This window comes from Aspergillus pseudonomiae (assembly GCF_009193645.1).
Source record: "Aspergillus pseudonomiae strain CBS 119388 unplaced genomic scaffold BDV37scaffold_1, whole genome shotgun sequence".
In the NCBI taxonomy this organism is placed as follows: Eukaryota; Fungi; Ascomycota; class Eurotiomycetes; order Eurotiales; family Aspergillaceae; genus Aspergillus; species Aspergillus pseudonomiae.
In genome coordinates, this window is record NW_022475993.1 from 1 (window position 1) to 18327 (window position 18327).

General features: G+C 49.4%; 6 protein-coding genes and 2 non-coding genes across 8 annotated transcripts; 6 read left to right on the plus strand and 2 right to left on the minus strand.

The window, feature by feature from the left end:
- Nucleotides 1-1238: 1238 nt before the first annotated feature.
- Nucleotides 1239-2377, plus strand: BDV37DRAFT_277397 (uncharacterized protein; the record flags this gene model as incomplete). The annotated part of the gene is made up of 3 exons (XM_032085760.1): nucleotides 1239-1952; nucleotides 2045-2284; nucleotides 2339-2377. The coding sequence occupies 3 exons, from the start codon at nucleotides 1239-1241 to the stop codon at nucleotides 2375-2377; spliced, it is 993 nt and encodes a 330-aa protein (XP_031947061.1).
- A 197-nt stretch (nucleotides 2378-2574) lies between these two features.
- On the plus strand, nucleotides 2575-2655 carry BDV37DRAFT_t1. Its single transcript has one exon. It is a non-coding gene; the product is annotated as a tRNA-Ser (tRNA).
- Nucleotides 2656-3485: 830 nt separating this feature from the next.
- On the minus strand, nucleotides 3486-3566 carry BDV37DRAFT_t11. The gene has a single exon. It is a non-coding gene; the product is annotated as a tRNA-Ser (tRNA).
- A 309-nt stretch (nucleotides 3567-3875) lies between these two features.
- Nucleotides 3876-4676, plus strand: BDV37DRAFT_235007 (uncharacterized protein). The gene is made up of 3 exons (XM_032080419.1): nucleotides 3876-4128; nucleotides 4190-4315; nucleotides 4369-4676. Exons 1-3 carry the CDS (start codon nucleotides 4046-4048, stop codon nucleotides 4451-4453), a joined length of 294 nt encoding a protein of 97 aa, XP_031947062.1. The 5' UTR covers nucleotides 3876-4045; the 3' UTR covers nucleotides 4454-4676.
- A 3059-nt stretch (nucleotides 4677-7735) lies between these two features.
- On the plus strand, nucleotides 7736-8540 carry BDV37DRAFT_267438 (phosphoribulokinase/uridine kinase family protein; the record flags this gene model as incomplete). The annotated part of the gene is made up of 2 exons (XM_032084030.1): nucleotides 7736-8392; nucleotides 8493-8540. 2 exons carry the CDS (start codon nucleotides 7736-7738, stop codon nucleotides 8538-8540), a joined length of 705 nt encoding a protein of 234 aa, XP_031947063.1.
- A 1098-nt stretch (nucleotides 8541-9638) lies between these two features.
- Nucleotides 9639-11335, plus strand: BDV37DRAFT_277401 (translation initiation factor eIF-2B subunit family protein; the record flags this gene model as incomplete). The annotated part of the gene is made up of 2 exons (XM_032085761.1): nucleotides 9639-9811; nucleotides 9877-11335. 2 exons carry the CDS (start codon nucleotides 9639-9641, stop codon nucleotides 11333-11335), a joined length of 1632 nt encoding a protein of 543 aa, XP_031947064.1.
- A 299-nt stretch (nucleotides 11336-11634) lies between these two features.
- BDV37DRAFT_235018 (putative kinesin family protein (KlpA)) lies at nucleotides 11635-14167 on the minus strand. Its single transcript, XM_032080420.1, has 3 exons — nucleotides 14142-14167; nucleotides 12003-13757; nucleotides 11635-11951 (listed from the first exon to the last, which is right to left on the minus strand). Exons 2-3 carry the CDS (start codon nucleotides 13494-13496, stop codon nucleotides 11775-11777), a joined length of 1671 nt encoding a protein of 556 aa, XP_031947065.1. The 5' UTR covers nucleotides 13497-13757; nucleotides 14142-14167; the 3' UTR covers nucleotides 11635-11774.
- Nucleotides 14168-15286: 1119 nt separating this feature from the next.
- Nucleotides 15287-18181, plus strand: BDV37DRAFT_235020 (coronin). Its single transcript, XM_032080421.1, has 9 exons — nucleotides 15287-15612; nucleotides 15680-15708; nucleotides 15766-15825; nucleotides 15896-16038; nucleotides 16100-16148; nucleotides 16205-16308; nucleotides 16383-16844; nucleotides 16892-17600; nucleotides 17658-18181. Exons 1-9 carry the CDS (start codon nucleotides 15579-15581, stop codon nucleotides 17916-17918), a joined length of 1851 nt encoding a protein of 616 aa, XP_031947066.1. The 5' UTR covers nucleotides 15287-15578; the 3' UTR covers nucleotides 17919-18181.
- Nucleotides 18182-18327: the final 146 nt, after the last annotated feature.

An 18327-nucleotide genomic window follows, 5' to 3' on the forward strand; every position in this document is an offset into this window, starting at 1 on the left:
TAGCAGTTAGTTCTTTAGCTAAGACATGATTGACGTTCGACTAGAAGAAAAGTAGAAGTGTTGTGCACTCGAGGGCTTGATTCTCTCATCACTCAAGACTTCTTGCTCCAATTGCGAACACTTGATCGCTATTGTAAGTTGAGAGACTCTAAATACAGCGTAGAGCAGTAACTCCTATCACTCTATGTGCGCTTAAAACTGCAGAGAGTCTTCTTCTGTGAGTCAGTAGTAAGGTTACATCTGTATATAGCCTTTTCCCATTCATTTGGGCGCAATCCATGAAGGGCCATAGTGCTAATGACGTATGTCTTGAACCCTTCGACGCCATGTCACTCCAAGCGAGTCTGTTGCAAACTCTCCAGAGCATTTGGACCCCACAGAAGTATGTAGTCCGCAAAGATCGAGATACATAGCTTGGCATTTCGAAATCTCGTCAAATATTGCCCGGCCCCCAAATGATCGGCTAGTCTCGGATTATCATAAATTTGTGCACAAAGGTTTGTGCTGTACATCAACTACATGCTGTCTTACGGCTAAGCCTTGCTGAAATCCTATGCTAGCCAAGGTAAGGTGTTTCCTTAGCTATATAGCTTGAAAACTCACGTTCATATGAGGTGATCAGTCGTCTCAGCTAAGCGGACTATAGAGAAAGCCATGAATAATAGCAAGCATTATGCCGAAACTTCCGATCTACCTAGAAAACCAGACAATCCGGGCATTTCCCGAGGCGAACTCTAGTTCCTCACTCACGAAAGTGCCCAATCAGGCCAATACGACTTGTTGATTCTCCCATAGTCCGGGGCAAGATCGAGGAAGTGGCTGAAGGAGAAAGCAGAGCCACCTGACAGATCCTCACGAAGGGGCCAAGTATGTATTTAATTCGTGACATCGTCTACATGTCAGTATCCACTCGCAGTACTTGCCCCGAAAATGTAAGCCAACAGACATCAGGTACCCCGTATGATGTCGGCCTAGCCCTAAGTGCTGCTGATCTATACCTGTTCAGCCATCTGACCCTGCGGCTGTATCCGATTTGGTGCTCCGCCATCCTTACGCCAAGGCTCTCCGCTGTTGCCAATTAGGGCTGATGTCATTTCAATGAACATAAGCCTCCGTACCTTACATAAAATAGCTATATATACTGACTCTGGCGAATGTAGAATGCCCTCAATGCCAGACTTCTTTCTCTCGAGCCTTCCCTTGCAGTTAGCACAATTTGATAATAACGCAACAACACAATGGTCCGCATAAAACCAGCCAACGTTGTCCTTCTCCTTTCATTACTTCTTACCGATGGCCATGCTGCGGATACCAAACTCTCCGAAAGCCTTGTAGGCTGTGATGAAGTGTCATGTCCCAAGGAACGCTCCTATGATCGTTGCACAGTCGGCGACAAGACATTCCTAGGTATCGGTCTAGCTCGCATCCCCGACGTCCCTTCAACACTCGAAGGCCTATCTCTTATCAAGGGGGTCAACATTTCACACGGCGAGGAGGGAACGAGGCCATTTAACTCAGCATATTACCTTGGAACGCCGTCAGAGCTCGACGTCAAAGACTTAAATGGCTGTGTCGTGACCTTCAACGACCCCCCTGAGAAACAATTCGACGGCCCCATAAAAACAGGCAAGGACGGAAATATCACCGATGTCCAAGCGGCACGTGGTACTTGTCCAGACATCATTGAGCAGAGGTGCATCGATACGCTTACGGAACGGGCGCGCAGCGTTACTAATGCCACTTCGAGTGGGAATGTGTGCGCGGCGTTGGAGCGCGAGCTCAAGAAGAATACATTTGAGGGATGTGGGGATCTCGGTGGGAAGGGTAAGGGTTTGGGGAACTTTACCGTTACCTCGCTTGGAGATCTTTCGACTGTGAAAAACTCGACGGATTGTTGGCCTATTGAGCCCAAGTCTGATGGTTTGTCCTTGATCACGGAGATCACTGCTATGGTACGTGATATATATATTTAATTTGACCCGTCTTCCCTAGTGTCAAGTATATTTCCTGGAAGTATAGGCTGATATAGGATACTATGATACAGGGAAACTATACCGTGGCTTCGATGTACCAAGAGGCCTGGAAAATCACACCGGTGTTGACTGTGTTTGTTGGTAAGGGCAATAGCAGCCTGGTGGATAGAGCCTCTTCCCAGATGACATGTTTGAAAGTCGTGACAGAAGAGAACCCCGACGAAGAGGAGAACAGCTCTAAGAACTCAGCATTCATGCTTAGCGCCAGCCCGCATGTCTCAGTTATGGCCATGCTCATAGCTGCCGCCTGGGTAATGCTCTAGATATAGCCTAAATCAGATACGCCGAGGTGACTTCTATGTTAGGCTCTGATTAATACAGAGGTGTACCCAAGCAAGACATAAGTTATTTAAAGGATCTTAGGTAATTTACCTTTAGCAATTTCAAGATTCTTTTTCCCTGCCCCAGTGCAAAGACAAGTGTAAAGACAGCCGACGTAAAACTTCAAGACATGTCCAGAATCTATGGTTTAATTTCATACTTGACTCTCTGTATGATTTCCCCTCTGTAACAAAATAAATTCAAGTAAATCATCAATCAAGTCAGTGTGGCCGAGTGGTTAAGGCGATAGACTAGAAATCTATTGGGTTCGCCCGCACAGGTTCAAATCCTGTCGCTGACGTTTCTTTTTGACTTTTTTTTTTGATGGTGGCTATGGTAGTCACTAGTTTCCCGTTAACGATACTACAGAGTATGGAGTAGTGCAGACTTCAAGTCACTGTTGTGTTCAGTGAGACCCGCAGTTACGTTACATCCTCAACAGACAACGCCCTCCTTGTGTACTAGTCCAGGTTCTGTTGAAAGTGATGGCTGAGTTCCACCTTCTAGACCGGAGCAGTGTCTGAGAAAGCAGTTCGTCTCTGTTCATGTAAATCCATATCCTTTCTTGTTAAACAATATCTTCGATTGCATTGCCAATTTGTGTTGTCGCCTCCGCCGTCCTCAACCTCAAATATTCCTACATTGTTAATCTCCCTCAGTCCTTGCAGACCTTGGCCCGTCCGTCGAGCTCAACACCAGTTATCTCCCAGTGCAGTTCAGAAGGTACTCCTCTTTCCTGTTCTCGCTGTTATATTAGTGATGAGTACGGTGCTTGGATCCCAGATAGGGCCGGTTACATCGCTGGGTTGAAGACCAAATCAGGCCATGGTTGTTTTAAGCATGAAGCCTGATGCGTTGCCTTTGAATGCGCGATTATGGTATTGTTGCACGGAGGGAGCCGCTGTAATACTCATATACAGTATCGCGTAATCTCAAGTTGGTGATGGCCAGCTTCTTTCTGGTAGACTTTCGACCTGTTACTATCAGCAGGCAAGACTCCAGCCAAAGGGTGCAATTACAATAAAAATCCCGCATAAACAAAGTGCTCAATGCAAAGGGAACTGGATCTGCTCCAGAGTACGTTGGTTATGCCCTTAGAACGAATGAATGAACAAAAAAGCTAAAAAGATACGTCAGCGACAGGATTTGAACCTGTGCGGGCGAACCCAATAGATTTCTAGTCTATCGCCTTAACCACTCGGCCACACTGACTTGATTATTAATAAGCCCTCGCATCAAAGCAACCTGAATCTAAGAACATAGTTAGGTGATGTTGCAAACTCCTCAATCTTAGCGTGAGCCAGCCATCGATATGTGAACGTTGCTGTGATAGGTGCATCCAATATGGATGAGGTCAGCCCACGACAGGCAAAATGCTCGATGAACCATGGTTGAAGTTCCGGTTCGACGTCGTCCCGATACTCAAAATATGGGCGTCATACCACTATGAGCCAGCAATGAAGTAATTTCGATGGAGATCCGCTCCAATGACCATGTGAGGGTAGAGATATTTTCTGTCGTCCGTAGTACAGCATTGAAATCGTCCTGGAACGTTGTCGTGGTCATGAGACCGGCTATCTGATGTACCAGGTAACCCGGAGGCAGTATAATAAAGTCATACACTCCCGTTGTAAAGTCTTGGATATTTGTGTTCTAGTGTATAATGCAAGCAAATAAATCAGATACCCACAATGTCCCACATTTATTCACATGACGACAACGAAATTGCATCCTCTATTGAACAGAGGATACATGCCATGCGTAGCTATCAAGCGTAAGTTCGTGACACATTGAGGAACAGGAATAGACAAAGTTAACGATGTCGACTCCAATAGTGCGCTGAGAAGTCGCCGTGCTTCCGAGGGAGCTCGAGACGCCGAGGAGATACATGACGACGAACCGCAAGCTTTGGAAGGGTCGCACGCGGTCCATCAGCAGACTACAGAGCCGACATTCAAGGTGTAAGTAGTTTCTATTCTTGAGGCTTCTGATCATTACATACTGATCTAGTAAGTGTTCATTTCGATTCCAGGCCATATGATATGATCAGAGACACCTCAGAAGAAGCTCCAGATGTAGTGCATTCACTGGAAGAGTGATAGCCATACTCCGTCCTTGCTGTTGCAATGTGACAGGGTGTTAGTGCCTCAGTCGATTCATGACCCACGTGATGTGATTACTGTGTACATGACTCGCATCTGTGTGACGTATAAATTACTGGAACGGGATTCATGAATTGTCTTTCAGTGATGAAAGTTTGATAGGATACTAGTTAGTATATACTCTGTACTAGTACCCGAATGGCGCATGCGGGGAAGCCTGAAGGAGTTGCCGGACTCCGTGACACAAAAATTCAACTAATTAGTAAAGAATACCAACTGCAAGTCAATGAGTTGGACAAATATTGTTTTTTTCAAGTCCTTTTTAGTTCAACTTTTCTGTACTCACTTTGATGTCAAGTGTCACAATACTGTTACACGATCCGAGACGCGCTCTTCCGAGTCCCGAGAGGATTGTCGCAGTCTCGGACTTTCGGGCTTTGGGGTAAGTGTTCCACACTTCAAATAAGTAATTGTGTACTCCGTAGGGCCAAGGAGCATGGATCGGGTACAGCCGCGTTCTGGAACATTGTGCTGCCCTTTCGCGATATTACAATTGGAGTCTGCTTCGCTCAGCCGGTGTGATCCGCATGAAAAAGTCAATGTTACTCAGTAGTTGCCGTGATACTTCCAGGTTTCTCGGCCAGGACACAGTATGACAAACTTGTTGAACACAAAGGAAAAGGGCAATTCTATTGATAGGCACACCTACTGACTGAGATTCAATTACGGGGAAAGCTTATCCGCCGGGGAAGGGAGGTATGCCCGTGCTTCTCCTCTTAGCCTTGATGGCGGCCAATTACCGTTCAGTACTTTGTTCAAAGATTTACTAATTCGTGTTACTTGAGAAGGACGTGGGGTGAGAAGTGATCGTCCAAGTCGAAGATGAAGATTAAGAAGTTATCTTATAGGGTGGTCAGAACAGAGCCCTGTCAATGTGGCGTGGCCGCTTGGACCTGCAGCAAGCGTCCAACTGCGGGAATAATGCACAAATCAAGGGGCACCAGACAGGGATGCGTGTCCGACAAGGTCCGATAGCGGGCTGTTTCTCAAGGAATCCAAATATAACAAAAACGATAATAAGGGAAGAAAAGGAAAGGACAGGGGGTGAATAACAACACCAGTGAGAGTCCTAGCCTCCAACAACATGTAGCAAGCCAGACCAAATCATTACGTCACGGTCTCCTTGGGTTCACCTGATTCTACTTAGCCTCCATCAATATCAGCCCCATCAGTTGGAGAAGCGAGTAAAAAAAAAAAATCTAACGGCTGATAAAAATCAGATCGCTTGAGGTGGATTCTCGAAACCTGAAATGGCAAAGGGAAGTCAGACTAGTCCCTGTCGGGATCGATTGGACTGGAGGTCTCGGAACTTTTACCCGGTCAAACTGGTTCTTTTCATACCACAGCCCTTCTGGTATCTTACCAACCATCTTTGAAGGTGTCCCTACATACGAGATCTATCCCTACATAAATTACCCCTCCAACGATGTATCGTACAAGTACCTCAATACGAGGCTCATACACGGTCAGGTGGTTGACGTAATGTTGATCTTTGCCCATCTGAAATACAAATCTATTGATCCATTTGACTATTTGACTATTATTGATTGCTTGATCAATGCGCTGGCAGCAACCACACGATGAATGATCACAGGCCCAGACCGTGGCTTGCACCGTGACTTGTCATTCTTGCCAAGGGTCATGGATATACGTTGATTCCCTTAAACTCCCTCGTCGGCATTCTCCCTCTCTTTTGTTCTTTCCTCCACGTCGTTTGTCTTTGTCCCTCGTCTCTCCGCACTGTCACTTTTCTTCCTCTCCTTATATACTATTGGAGATAGTATCTGACAGTCTTCAATACCATCCGACGCATCTCTCTATGATAACTTGGCCTATTTCGACATCTCTATCTATACACGGTTTAGTGCACCCGGTCATCTTTGCTTGAACGAGAAGGTGAGGCAAAGAGAAGGAAAAGAAAAGAACCCCTGACCGGTGGGTATTCTGCCAAGGGGCACATTCCATTTTTTGGTGGTTGAAGTTACATTCCCGCCTAATCGAGACAATATAGTCGGTTCCTGTTCCACATTACCCTCTTCCGAAACCAGTCCGATGAAATCAACCGTCATGGCCAACAGGGTGGAAAGCCCCACGTCGTGCACCTTCATTCGAAGCAATGACTGTAGCAAACAATGTTTCGTCCGACGCTTTTCGCAATGGTTATGGTCATCCTGGATTATCAGTCCCGCAGAAGCCTGTCCCGCCCTTGCGGAGCTGCCGAGCTGTCAAAAAGACAAGAATGCTTCTTGGCCGTCAGAGCTAAGCCCGGACGCCGAACAGCGCGAAGAAGCAAGCGAGGACACAGAGCGTTCAACGTTTCCATGTAAGGCGTGTGAATCGCGGGGAGTTGCCTGCGATCTTCAGCGACCGCGATGCGCACATTGCCTGGATGAGCAAGTATTATGCTTCTATGTGGCGCCCCTACCTCCCTTGCGCGCGACTAGACGTTCAAAAAAGCGGCGCTCCACACATACAGAAACAGTATTGCGCTCACGGGAGATTGACACTAGCGGATGATCGTGGGGGAAGCTTCGACATTAAATTAATATACATTTTCCTTAACCGCCGTGATAAGATAGGCGTCACTTTTCTCGTCACGCAGATTAGTTTAAAAGATATAATTCCCGGTGATGCATTCCACGGAGGGAGAGTGGATGTACCCCAGCAAGAAATCCTTGCAAAAAAAATATAATCTTCACATGATCCCTGACATCTCACGGTTGTCATCAATAAGTTTTCTTCGCCTTCTGGATAATTGACGGGCCCAGACAATACTGGGGTCCTTCCACGTTGAAGACTACTCAGAGATAAAGAACCTCGGCTAGACGCCAAGCGCCTACATATGATCTCAACACGAGACCTTTGTTACCTGATGCTCTAAACTGCAGAGAAGGTCTCGTTGAGTAAGCTCGGGTGACGGTGGACAGAGCTCCGTAAAACTGAAGTTATTGCTGTCGGAGCACTGTGAGCCGGTCTCTCCACACCCCCAGACATACTTCAAAGATGGGGTATTTTCTATTTGAGCTCGTGCCGTACAGAGTTTGGATTACCCTCTTGACGAACAATTCAATTGTCGGTTCGTTGGGGTTATCGTGTCTGCGCGATCGCTGAGGACATCGACTATTCATAGTGAGTCGCCACGCAGTTACGCGCTGACGCAACATACATTCTTCTATAACCTTATTTGAAAGTAAATCGCGCGTCTAATGTTACACACAGATGGAAGAGGAGTACACGCGTATCGCGGACATCATTCGCCACCGGGCCAAAACCCATGGTAAGAAGCGATATCTCGTCGCCATCGCCGGCGTGCCCGGCTCTGGCAAAACAACAACAGCAACTGCCATTGCACAGCGTTTGAATTCAGGGCAAACCCCTATCCAGACTGAGCTGGTCTCGATGGATGGCTTCCACCTGTCGCGGGCGACACTGGACCAGCTCCCGAATCGAGAAGAGGCATATATCCGGCGTGGAGCGCCGTGGACCTTTGATGCTGCCCGATTCGTTGCCTTCGTTCACCAATTACGGCAGTGGACAGATACATTCTCTGACGAAACGATCTATGCGCCTGCCTTCCATCACGAAACCAAAGATCCAGTGGAGGACGGTATCATGATATCGGGCGATGCTTCGATCCTCATCATTGAAGGCAACTACCTCCTCCTGGATGAGCCTGAGTGGCGCGATATTGCACGACTGGTTGACTACCGTGTATTCGTTGACACAGATCTGCAAGAAGCACGGGACCGTGTGGCGAAGCGTCACGTCAGCGCGGGGATAGAAAAAACGATAGAAGATGGGTATCGTCGGGTGGATAGTAACGACTATTTGAATGCGCTTACAATCCGGGACAAGCTGATCCAGCCTGATATGGTGGTACATAGCATCTCCGAGGTATCATCATAGCTTGCTTCTATCAACCTTCCTATTTACACCATAAACGGCACCACATGTGTATATAACGACCTATGTCTAGACCGCAACCTTCTCACTCCTTAATCTTCTGTTTGTGAAACACGTCTGAGCTTATCAGCAACTATACGCATCAGAGTGATACGGAAAACTTACCGGGAATCTCTGGCATCCAGTTAACCCTAGAGCTGCAGAAGAACTCGCCCTTTGGTGGCAGCGCCTCGGGATCATCCAAGGACCCAACGCACAGGTAGCGGAACTGATCTTTGACGGTATCCTACGAGCATCAGCATCGAATCCTGCCGGCATAGTGTCATGTATCCCTACCCCATATTCACAGATAAAACTGCCACAATTCGAGCAAAACTCGCGATGAATCAGCGACCCAGACCCATTGTCGGCCACATGTTCCTTTGGGGCGCCTTTAGTGAGTCGGAGAGCGTCTTTGGGGATCTTCGCAGTTAGACCGTAATTTGTTCCGAAAGCTTTCTATTCCAGCATTAGTAACATTCACCATTAAAAGATAGAGAGAACACCTATTGCCGTGTTTGCGTACTTTGCAGCTTTTACAGTGACACAGGGAAGTTCGTGCATCATCGGGTGAAGAGAGGGACAGTTCGTACTGGATATCCCGGCAGTAACACGATCCAGGGTAAGTCGGCATGGTTCTTGGGGGTGATTAGACGAAGTATATGGAGCTACAATAGAGGTTTGACCTGTTGAATTGACAGAGAGATCAGTTCAGTCGCGGGCGATATCTCGAGTTGTATAGAGTTCGCCGGAGGGTTGACGTCATGGTGTGTTATGTGGCTCATTTCTTTCGTTATAGAGGAAAGTCGTGTAATCGTCTGGTATCCTCGTTTATTTATATCGACGGGTGTACTCAAGTCTCTTGCAAAATCCATGGCTGGAGAATCCGTCCGACTTAGGGTTATGAAAAAGGTGTGATGTGATCATGATCACAATGCGCACTGACCAGTTTTCATTCTTCTCTCATAACATATCACATTGTATGTATCTATCATACCACCCTCCTCTTCACCATTCCTTCCATATTTATAGCTTGTGCCGTATTGCCTTGATGTATCTACTATCCTCTCACCGCTACAATGCCATCCACAGGCATCCTCAAATGAAATGCGCCCTATGACCTTTAGGTCTGCGATTGATTTATTATCTACTGCGGGGTAGATCTATTCCACACTCAACCATGACACTCACCGAAATGGCAACACAAGGACAGGACTCCCAGGGAACCCAACAATCCCAAAGCATGACGAAGAGAGCCGTCGTCTCTTCTTTCATCTTTCGCTTCCCTCCAGGGCAGTCTACCAAGCCGTCCGTAGCGTTGTTCAAGCGGAGCGAGAAAGTGAGAACGTACCGGTATGATGCGACTTCCAAACCAACCGTTCCTGGTACCCCGTTAGTAACATAACTCCTCCCTATAGCCATCACCTTGCGCCTATCTCCGGTAGCATCGATCCGACTGATCCTGATCCTCTCGCGGCGGCATGGCGTGAATTGTGCGAAGAGACCTCTCTCACTCCATCGGATCTCAGCTTCTGGCGCACCGGCAAGCCATTCACCTTCAGCGACCCCTCCATCGGCCGAGAATGGACCATTCATCCGTTCGCGTTTCGTCTCAAAGACCCCGCAGAAGGGGGACGGGGGGGAGAGGCTATTCGGACTGACTGGGAACATGAAGGGTGGCAGTGGTACGATCCTCGCGCGGTACTCGGAGACGAAAGCCTGAACACTGTTCCACGTCTACAAGACAGTTTAAGACGGGTCTGGTTCGAGGGCACAACCAACGAGCGAGCGGGAAAGGCTCTTGCGGCTGGTCTGGAACGACTGCGAGCGGACCATGAGAGTGGCGCGCATGAATTGACGGCGATAGCGCTCACGGTGTTCCGTGACTTCATCGTGTACACGCAAAATCACCTCGATGCGGAATGGTGGGATATGGTTCGAATGGCAGCATGGCATCTTGTCAAGAACGGACGAGAAAGCATGGGTGCAGCCACGCAGAACGCCGTTCTATCTGTTCTAGCGGAGATAGAAGAGATCATGGAGCAGAAGACCGGTGCCGAGCAGAAGTGGGATCGGATCCTGGCTCTGATCGATTTCCACCTGAGGAATCGCACTGATACTGCACAGCAGGTCAAAAATTCCTTCATCTCCTACCTTCAGTGCCACTTTTCGTCCAATGGCACACAAAAGGATCGGCTGACCATGCTCACCATATCCTCCAGTTCGACTATCCGGGACAGTATCTTGGAAGCATACGACGCGCTCGGGATTCAAACACTTGAACTGCGGGTCCTCGAGTCGAGGCCGCTTTTCGAGGGTGCCAGCCTGGCCTCGTCGATCCTGTCGGCGTTCAAATCCCAGTCGAAGTCCCCCGACAAACACCTGCATATCACGATGTACACCGATGCATCAGCTGCACTGGCCGCCAGAGACGTCGATATCATCCTGCTCGGTGCAGACCGCATTTCCGCCACCAAGGGTGTCAGCAACAAAACCGGATCCCTGCCTTTGGTGCTCAGCGCGAAGTATGTCACTCCAGGCGTGCGGGTTGTCGTGCTCAGCAACGTAGAGAAGATTAATGGAACGGCCGGAGTAATTGACGACGGACTCGCCGAGGGCAATGATCCATTTGAGGTGTCAAGTGCTTGGCGCAGCGACGGTGTCAAGGGTGTGCAGGTGCTAGAGAATGGGATGAGAGGCAGCAAGTCGGACCAGGAGAATTCGTCTGTCACAGTGGCGAATACCTACTTCGAATGGGTTCCTCTGGACATGGTGGATGCCTTCATCTGTGAAGAGGGAATCCTTCAGAAGGATAGTATTGAGGAGAAGACCCGTGATCTGAGAGAGAAGGCCGATCGGTACTTTGGTAGTTTGTAATGATGGTGGTCGCTCATCTAGTTGAATTTGGCCATCGACGGGCCTATTAGCTGCAGATAAATAGATAGCACTTCACATATCTTGACTGACCTAAGTCGAACTAGACATGATTTTCTCAAATGGCACGATAGCCCTCAACAGCAAGCTCAGATCTGCCACATCTACATAAAAGATATGATTTCATCCACCGTAGATTGCGCAAAGGAAACGGCCATTACGGGATGTCCGCCCTATTTATTCTTGTCTATGTGATTTGGATATGTGTACACTGAGACGAAGTCATGGTAGAACAAAGTCTGAGATTAAGAGAGCTAAACAAGTCCGTACATGAAAACATTATTCCTAAAAGAAGTAGAAAAGGGGTGTATCTTCAACGATGAACTCCAAACACCGGCTTAAAGGCAGGGATATCTAACGCCAATCACCATCCAAGGTATCATTAACAATCACGAACGCGCGCCTGTCGCTTGGCTGTCCCAATGTGGGTGTTGTGCACCTTCGTGGCGAACTTGAGGCTGGTCAAGGTCTCGGCCAGGTGTGCCTGCAGCGGACTGACCATGACAAACATGAGCGTCTTCGAATTTCCTCCCAAGGAGAACTGGAGGAGGTAGGTAAGCTATAACTTGTTAGTACCTTGACTACAGATGAAACAGTCAGGGGGACTTACTTTGCTGTTGCGATAGGGGATGTGTCCGCCATCCTTGCCCTGTCCTAATGCGGCAATCACATCTCCTAAACAGCTCAGACTGCGGTTTATATTCTGCGTCTCCCGCAGCCGCTCGCCGGTTGCACCGCTGTGGCTCAGTCGCTCACTACCGGCCAAGTCCACCAGGTTGAGCGTTCCCTCGCTGCGCTCACCGGTGATGGCATTCTCGCCGATGAGCTTCAGGATGAAGACGGAGTGAGACCGCGATGATCTCTCGTTGGCCTTGGTAGCAGCGACCGAACGATTGGCTGCAGCACGTTTGAGGATACTTTCGACCATCTCGGGCGAATCCAGGCGCACAGTGGTAACATCTGTAATGGTTGTCTTGCCTCGTTGCATGTCGTGCCGGATTTCGTGCTTCTTCTTGTCCAATTCCTCCGCCTTGCCCAACAGATCGTTCAGATTTTCATTGTACACCTCTACGAAGTTCCCTTCCATAGTATACCTCCAACCCTTTTCTTTGAGACTAGTAGCAGTCTCGTAGATTTGGTGTACAGCCCGTGGAATCATGCCATCCAAAGAAGACATGGTGTGGGTCTTACCGCTCCCGGTCTGTCCATAGCAGAAAATGCACACGTTGTACCCATCAAGCGCACTTTGGACAAGCTGGCTGATCTCATCGAATACCTCCGCATTCTGGGTAGATGGCCCGAATACCCGGTCAAAGGCAAAGTTGTTGTTTTTCTTGGTAATGGCACCGAGGCTGCTCTTCTCTTCCAGTCCCACAACATTAATCTCCTTGCATTCCTCCGATGCATCAGGGTATTGAATCTGAGCCACGCCCGTCTGCGGCTCCGTCTCTAACGAGGGTCGGACACGGCAGAAGACCCGGATGTTGCCCTTGAGCTCCTGAACTTGATTGTGTAATTTCCTTCGGAGGGTCTCCTCCTTCCGCAACTTGTCCTTAGTGGCGTTGGTCTCGGCTAGGGCATCCATCATTTGCTGATTCAACCGCTCAAACGCTTGAGATTGCTCCTCGCGACCGGACTCCAGGAATTCAATTCGAGCCTTGAGCGCGCGAATCGACGACTCTAGAGTCACGCTGTTGCTGCTGGCTGTGTCCAGGTTCTGCCGGAGACCCTGGGTGCTCTTGCGCTCCTGCTCAATCTCTTGTCGCAGGGCTTGCACATCGTTCTGGAGCGAGGCGATTTCCCGATCTTTCCTGTCCAGCTCAATCTGGGAGCGTTGTGTATCTAGGGCTGTCTGAGACGTGAGTTGATTGATTTCCCGGAGCCGCGAAGCCTTTTCGTCGTCCATTTCACGCTCGAATCGCCGTCTCAACTCGGAGAGCTGGTCTTCATGCTGCGCAGTTATGGTCTGTATTTTCTTCTTGCTATCAGCTCTCAGAGTCTCAACTTCGAGTCGTTGCTGAGAACTGAACTCATCCATCGCGAGTTCATGTTCCTTCTGGGCCTCCTGTAAAGCGCCTTCCGCTGTTCCTATGCGAGCCTTCATTGATTCAAGTTCGACGCGTAAGGCCAGGTTTGCCTCGGTGAGATCTTTTCGCGACTGTTCGAGCTCGTTCACTGCAGATTGAACTGTGTGAGCACCTTTCCACCCTATTGGTAGATCTTGGACGATTACCTCTTGATTTATACAGCTCCACGGTTTCTTTGAGCCCGAAACTCTCTTGGCCAGCCTGACTTACTCGGGAGACAAAGGCGTTGAAGAACTCCTCCATCGTCTTCTCGCGTGTTTCCTGGTCCCATCCGGTGCCTGTAGAGCAGTTAAAAGTGGTGATCATGGAATCTTTGGTCAGGAACTGGGGCACAGGGGGAGCCTTCCTCTTTGAGGAATTTTTAGACGGTGAAGGGGGCTTGCATGATGCAGTGGGCGTAGTAGGGGTATTCAAGGCAAGGGGAACGAATGGCCTATGGGTTGGGAAAGTCTTTGGGTCCAGCATCCTGGCGCGGAGAGGGCCCATGATTGACGGATCCAAAGCATCACGACGGTCAGGGCGTGAGAATTCTTCATACTCTTTAGAAGAATACGACTGACCTCCCGACCGATCCTGTGGGACACGTTCATACACGCTTGCTGATAATGACGGGGCCGCGAAAATAGCAAAATCAGAGGAATCAAAGTAAAATTGTCGCCTACCCTTTCTCTTCCCCAAGATACTTGAATCTTCCTCATTATGGGTATCCAACGAAGTTGCTGGGCGGGCAATTGTATGACCGTTGGGCCTCCGGGCGCCGGCGAGCGAAGTCTGAGGGCGTGATAATGCAGAGTGGGGTCGCATGCTAGATCCAGTGGCGTGGGACGCTTTGGTAGTTCGCGAAGCGGTGGAGGCGGATCTAGTCACGGTGGTCGCTGCATGGGGATTCGCACGACTATGAGGTTTTCCTGACAATGTCGTGGACATTGCTCTAGTTCTGGTGGTCTCGGCGCCTTGTGTAGTACTCCTCGGACGAGTCGGTTCTGTCTCTGTGAGCGCTACAGTCCTGCTAAGCCTACTTGTTATCTCACGTACGCGACGATGTTTTAGCGATTGAGCCAGGCGGCAGGATGCCTGACCGCGAATTAGTATTAGCCGAGCTCATTTCTTTGAGCCCAGCGGCGGGTATGCGTGTGCGGGCAGGGGCTCGTGATTGCGTCTGGAAGTGCGTCAGTGAGGCTGGGCACTGAAGTTTGTCATATCGAGCATCATTACCACGTTCTCATTATCCATCATGTACGAAAAATAAACAATTGCTGGTGCCGGTAAGAGGATACTCAGATAGAGCGGAGAGATGAAGGCAGGAGCTTTCGGAGCCACCGTCTAGAATGGAGAGAAAAACACACTGCAAGCTATACAAACAGACGAAGAGTCAAAGCGGGGAAGAGCGAATCACCATGAATTGTCGACAAATTGCAGTGAGGAGGGGTCCCGCATGGTAAGTGAGTAGCGCGAGGGTCGTCAGTCGCCAGGGAATCTTTACCTAGTGATGGACGTTGAGTTTGGTTTGGAAGTTTGGGCTTGTCGTTTACCATCCAAGCGCCGGTTTCTGGAGTAACGCAAGGCGGTAAACAAACTGAGCAAATTGGGCATCGGGGCGGTGCTGACTCAGCCACTTTCTGGCGGGGAGACGCTAGTCCCAGAAAAGGCTAGGCGTATCGTATCCATTTGATACCTTACCCTCGTCTTGAGTAATTCTGTACAATGGTGTTTTGCCAGAAGCAACCGGCGTTACCATGGTATCATACCGACTGTATACCACTGTCACGAGATATCTGTCCGGGTTAGGATCGATATTTTTTTTTCTCTTCGTTCTCAACAATTGAACGGTTACTGAATCTAAAGTTGATCATCAAACTGCGTGGGCCCCCATAATTCATTGCCTGCAACCGTCACCAGTGAATCCATCTCCCGCGTGCGGGTCGTCCCACCGAAGACCTTCTTTCAGACTAAGAGTGGACGGCGTCGACTTTCCCAGACCGACAGCTTCCCTGTTTCATAGTTGTTGCCCTTCAATTGCTCCTCTCCTCCCGTTCGGTTTTGCTTTTTTCCTTTGTCGTGATCACGGTTTTTGTCGAGTCTCAATCTGTGACAGCGTGATGTCTGGTCGTTTCGTCCGTTCCTCTAAATACCGTGAGCTGCCACCACATACCCTCCCCTCTTTTTGATGTTGCCCGCAATCTGACAGGTATCATTTTAGGACACGTCTTCGGGCGGAACACAAGAAAGGTACCCAGCCAATTTCTCGGCATCGCAATACCGTTGCCCTATTGACAATGCCTGTAGGAGCAATGTTATGATAACCTCCGCGTGTCCGCAAATGCCTGGGACAGCAATCTCGTCAAGGTTCGCCTACCTCCGTTCCACGCCGACACCCCTGAGCCGTCCGCGCGAGATAAACTAATGGCTAGTCAAGGTCAACCCCAAATACCTGTCTGTAAACTGGGCAGCCGGTGGAGGTGGTGCATTTGCTGTTATTCCCCTGGAAGAGCGGGGCAAACTGCCTGAGAGAATCCCTCTGTTCCGTGGTCACACTGCAGCAGTCTTGGATACCGACTGGTGAGCAGCGGTCACTTCCTCTTCAATCCAAGTCACACGTCCAGAAAGCCAACATACCTAGGAACCCTTTTAACGATGACCTGATTGCATCCGGTTCCGATGACGGCAAGGTATAATGCGAGACTTATCCGAGCGTTCCAATCTCATACTAAATAATTTTATTTAGGCTCTCCTGTGGCGCGTACCTGAAAACTTCACCCTCCGCCCCGATGTCGACCCCGATGATGTTAAGGATATCGCGCCTGTCGGAAAGCTGAGCGGTCACCCCAAGTCAGTCCCTCACCACTGCGCCTACCCTGTCGTACTCATACTTTGGACGGAGTAAACGGTTAACAACATTACAGAAAAATCGGACATGTGCTCTTCAACCCTGCGGCGGAAAATGTCTTGGCTACGTCTTCCGGCGACTTCACTGTCAAGATTTGGGATATTGAGGCCGGTGCTGCCAAGCTCACGTTGAACGTGGGCGATATGGTTTATTCGCAGTCCTGGAGCGCCAATGGCTCCCTCCTGGTCACCACCTCTCGTGATAAGAAGCTCCGGATCTGGGATGCACGTCAGGAACGTCCCGCGCATGAGGTCCAGGGGCACTCGGGTGCGAAGAACAGCCGTGTCGTATGGCTGGGAGAACGTGACCGGATCGCGACCACCGGTTTCTCCAGGATGAGCGACCGCCAACTCGCATTGTGGGATATGCGCGCTCCTGCGGAGCCCATCAACGGATTCAAGGTTCTTGACTCAATCTCTGGCGTCTGCATGCCCTTCTGGGACGATGGTACCCAGTGCTTGTACTTGGCTGGCAGAGGGTAAGTCAGACTTGTGGTACATCTGAAAGTGATCTAACGCCATCTAGTGACGGTAACATTCGTTATTTTGAATTGGAGAATGACAAGTTCGAATATCTCGCTGAATACAAGTCAGCCGATCCTCAGCGTGGTATTGCTTTCATGCCGAAGCGCGGTGTTAACATGCACGAGAACGAGATAACCCGTGCCTTCAAGACTGTCGGCGATACCTACATTGAGCCGATCTCTTTCATCGTTCCTCGCCGTGCCGAGTCCTTCCAGGATGATATCTATCCACCTACAATCGGCCTGACACCCGCCATGAGCCCATCCGAATGGTTCGCCGGCAAGGAAGCCATCCCACCGAAGATTTCCATGGCTAGTCTGTATGAAGGAGAGGGCCTCAAGGAGGTTACTGGTGTGCAAGACAAGCCTACGGAGACCTTGGGTGCTCCTGCAGCTCAAGCAGAACCTGCGCCGAAGCCCGCAGAGCCGACCCCGGTGAAGAAGGCACCGGAGCCCGAACCGACTCCGGTACATAAGCCTGCTCCGTCCATGAAGGAGCAGGGGGCTTCCATGGCTGCCATGGTGAACAAGTTTGCCGATGAGGAAGAGGCGGAGCCTACGGCTGAGGAGTCTAGCTTTGACGAGGCACCCAAGCCCGTCGAGCGGGAAGCTCGTCCTGTAGAGGCTGTCTCGCCAATCAAGACCAGCCCATGGCACCAAAGGGAAGAGAGCAAGTCACAGACACCTTCCAAACCGTCAACCCCTGTTCCAGTAAGCACCATTCAAGGTTGAACCAAAAGCCATACCACAAACTAACCATAATAACAGGCCCAGAGTAATGTCAGCACCCCGGTTGATACATCTTCTGGATTCAATATTCCCGAGGTCACCAATACGGCTGCTAGCGCCCTCCATGGAGAAATCCAAAAGCTCACACATATGGTCGGGCCTCTACTGAACGAAGTCCACGAACAAAAGCAGCAGATCGAGAGTCTGACCAAGACGATCGAGTCCCTCGAGACCAACCAAGAGAAGCAGATACAAAGCTTGAACGAGAAGATCGTGGCTCTTGAGGCCAGGCTGAGTTAATCAGCCCATCTCTCTCTTTGTATCTATAATAATTGTATTCTTCCTGAATGATTCCTCTGCAAAAGACCGTCTCTCGTTTTGTCCATAGCCATCGATGTCGTGCTATATGCCTTCTATTATGATTGACGGCATGATTGCAATGTCAATGCAAATACCATTTTTGTGCTTCTTTGTTTCTTGTTCTACCTGGTTTTCTTGAGCGGAAATGATAGAAGTTGACGATATGTGTGGTTAATCGGTTATGATAAATATATATGTTTTCCTGGACGACGTCATTAGCTGAATCGCGTGTAGACATTAGAGATTTTCCTTCACATTCCGAACAGGGTAAGAAAATGAAATGAATAGAGGGCTGATAAATAGTATTTAGAACCGAGTGCAGCGCCACACACACATTACGCGGGTTGAT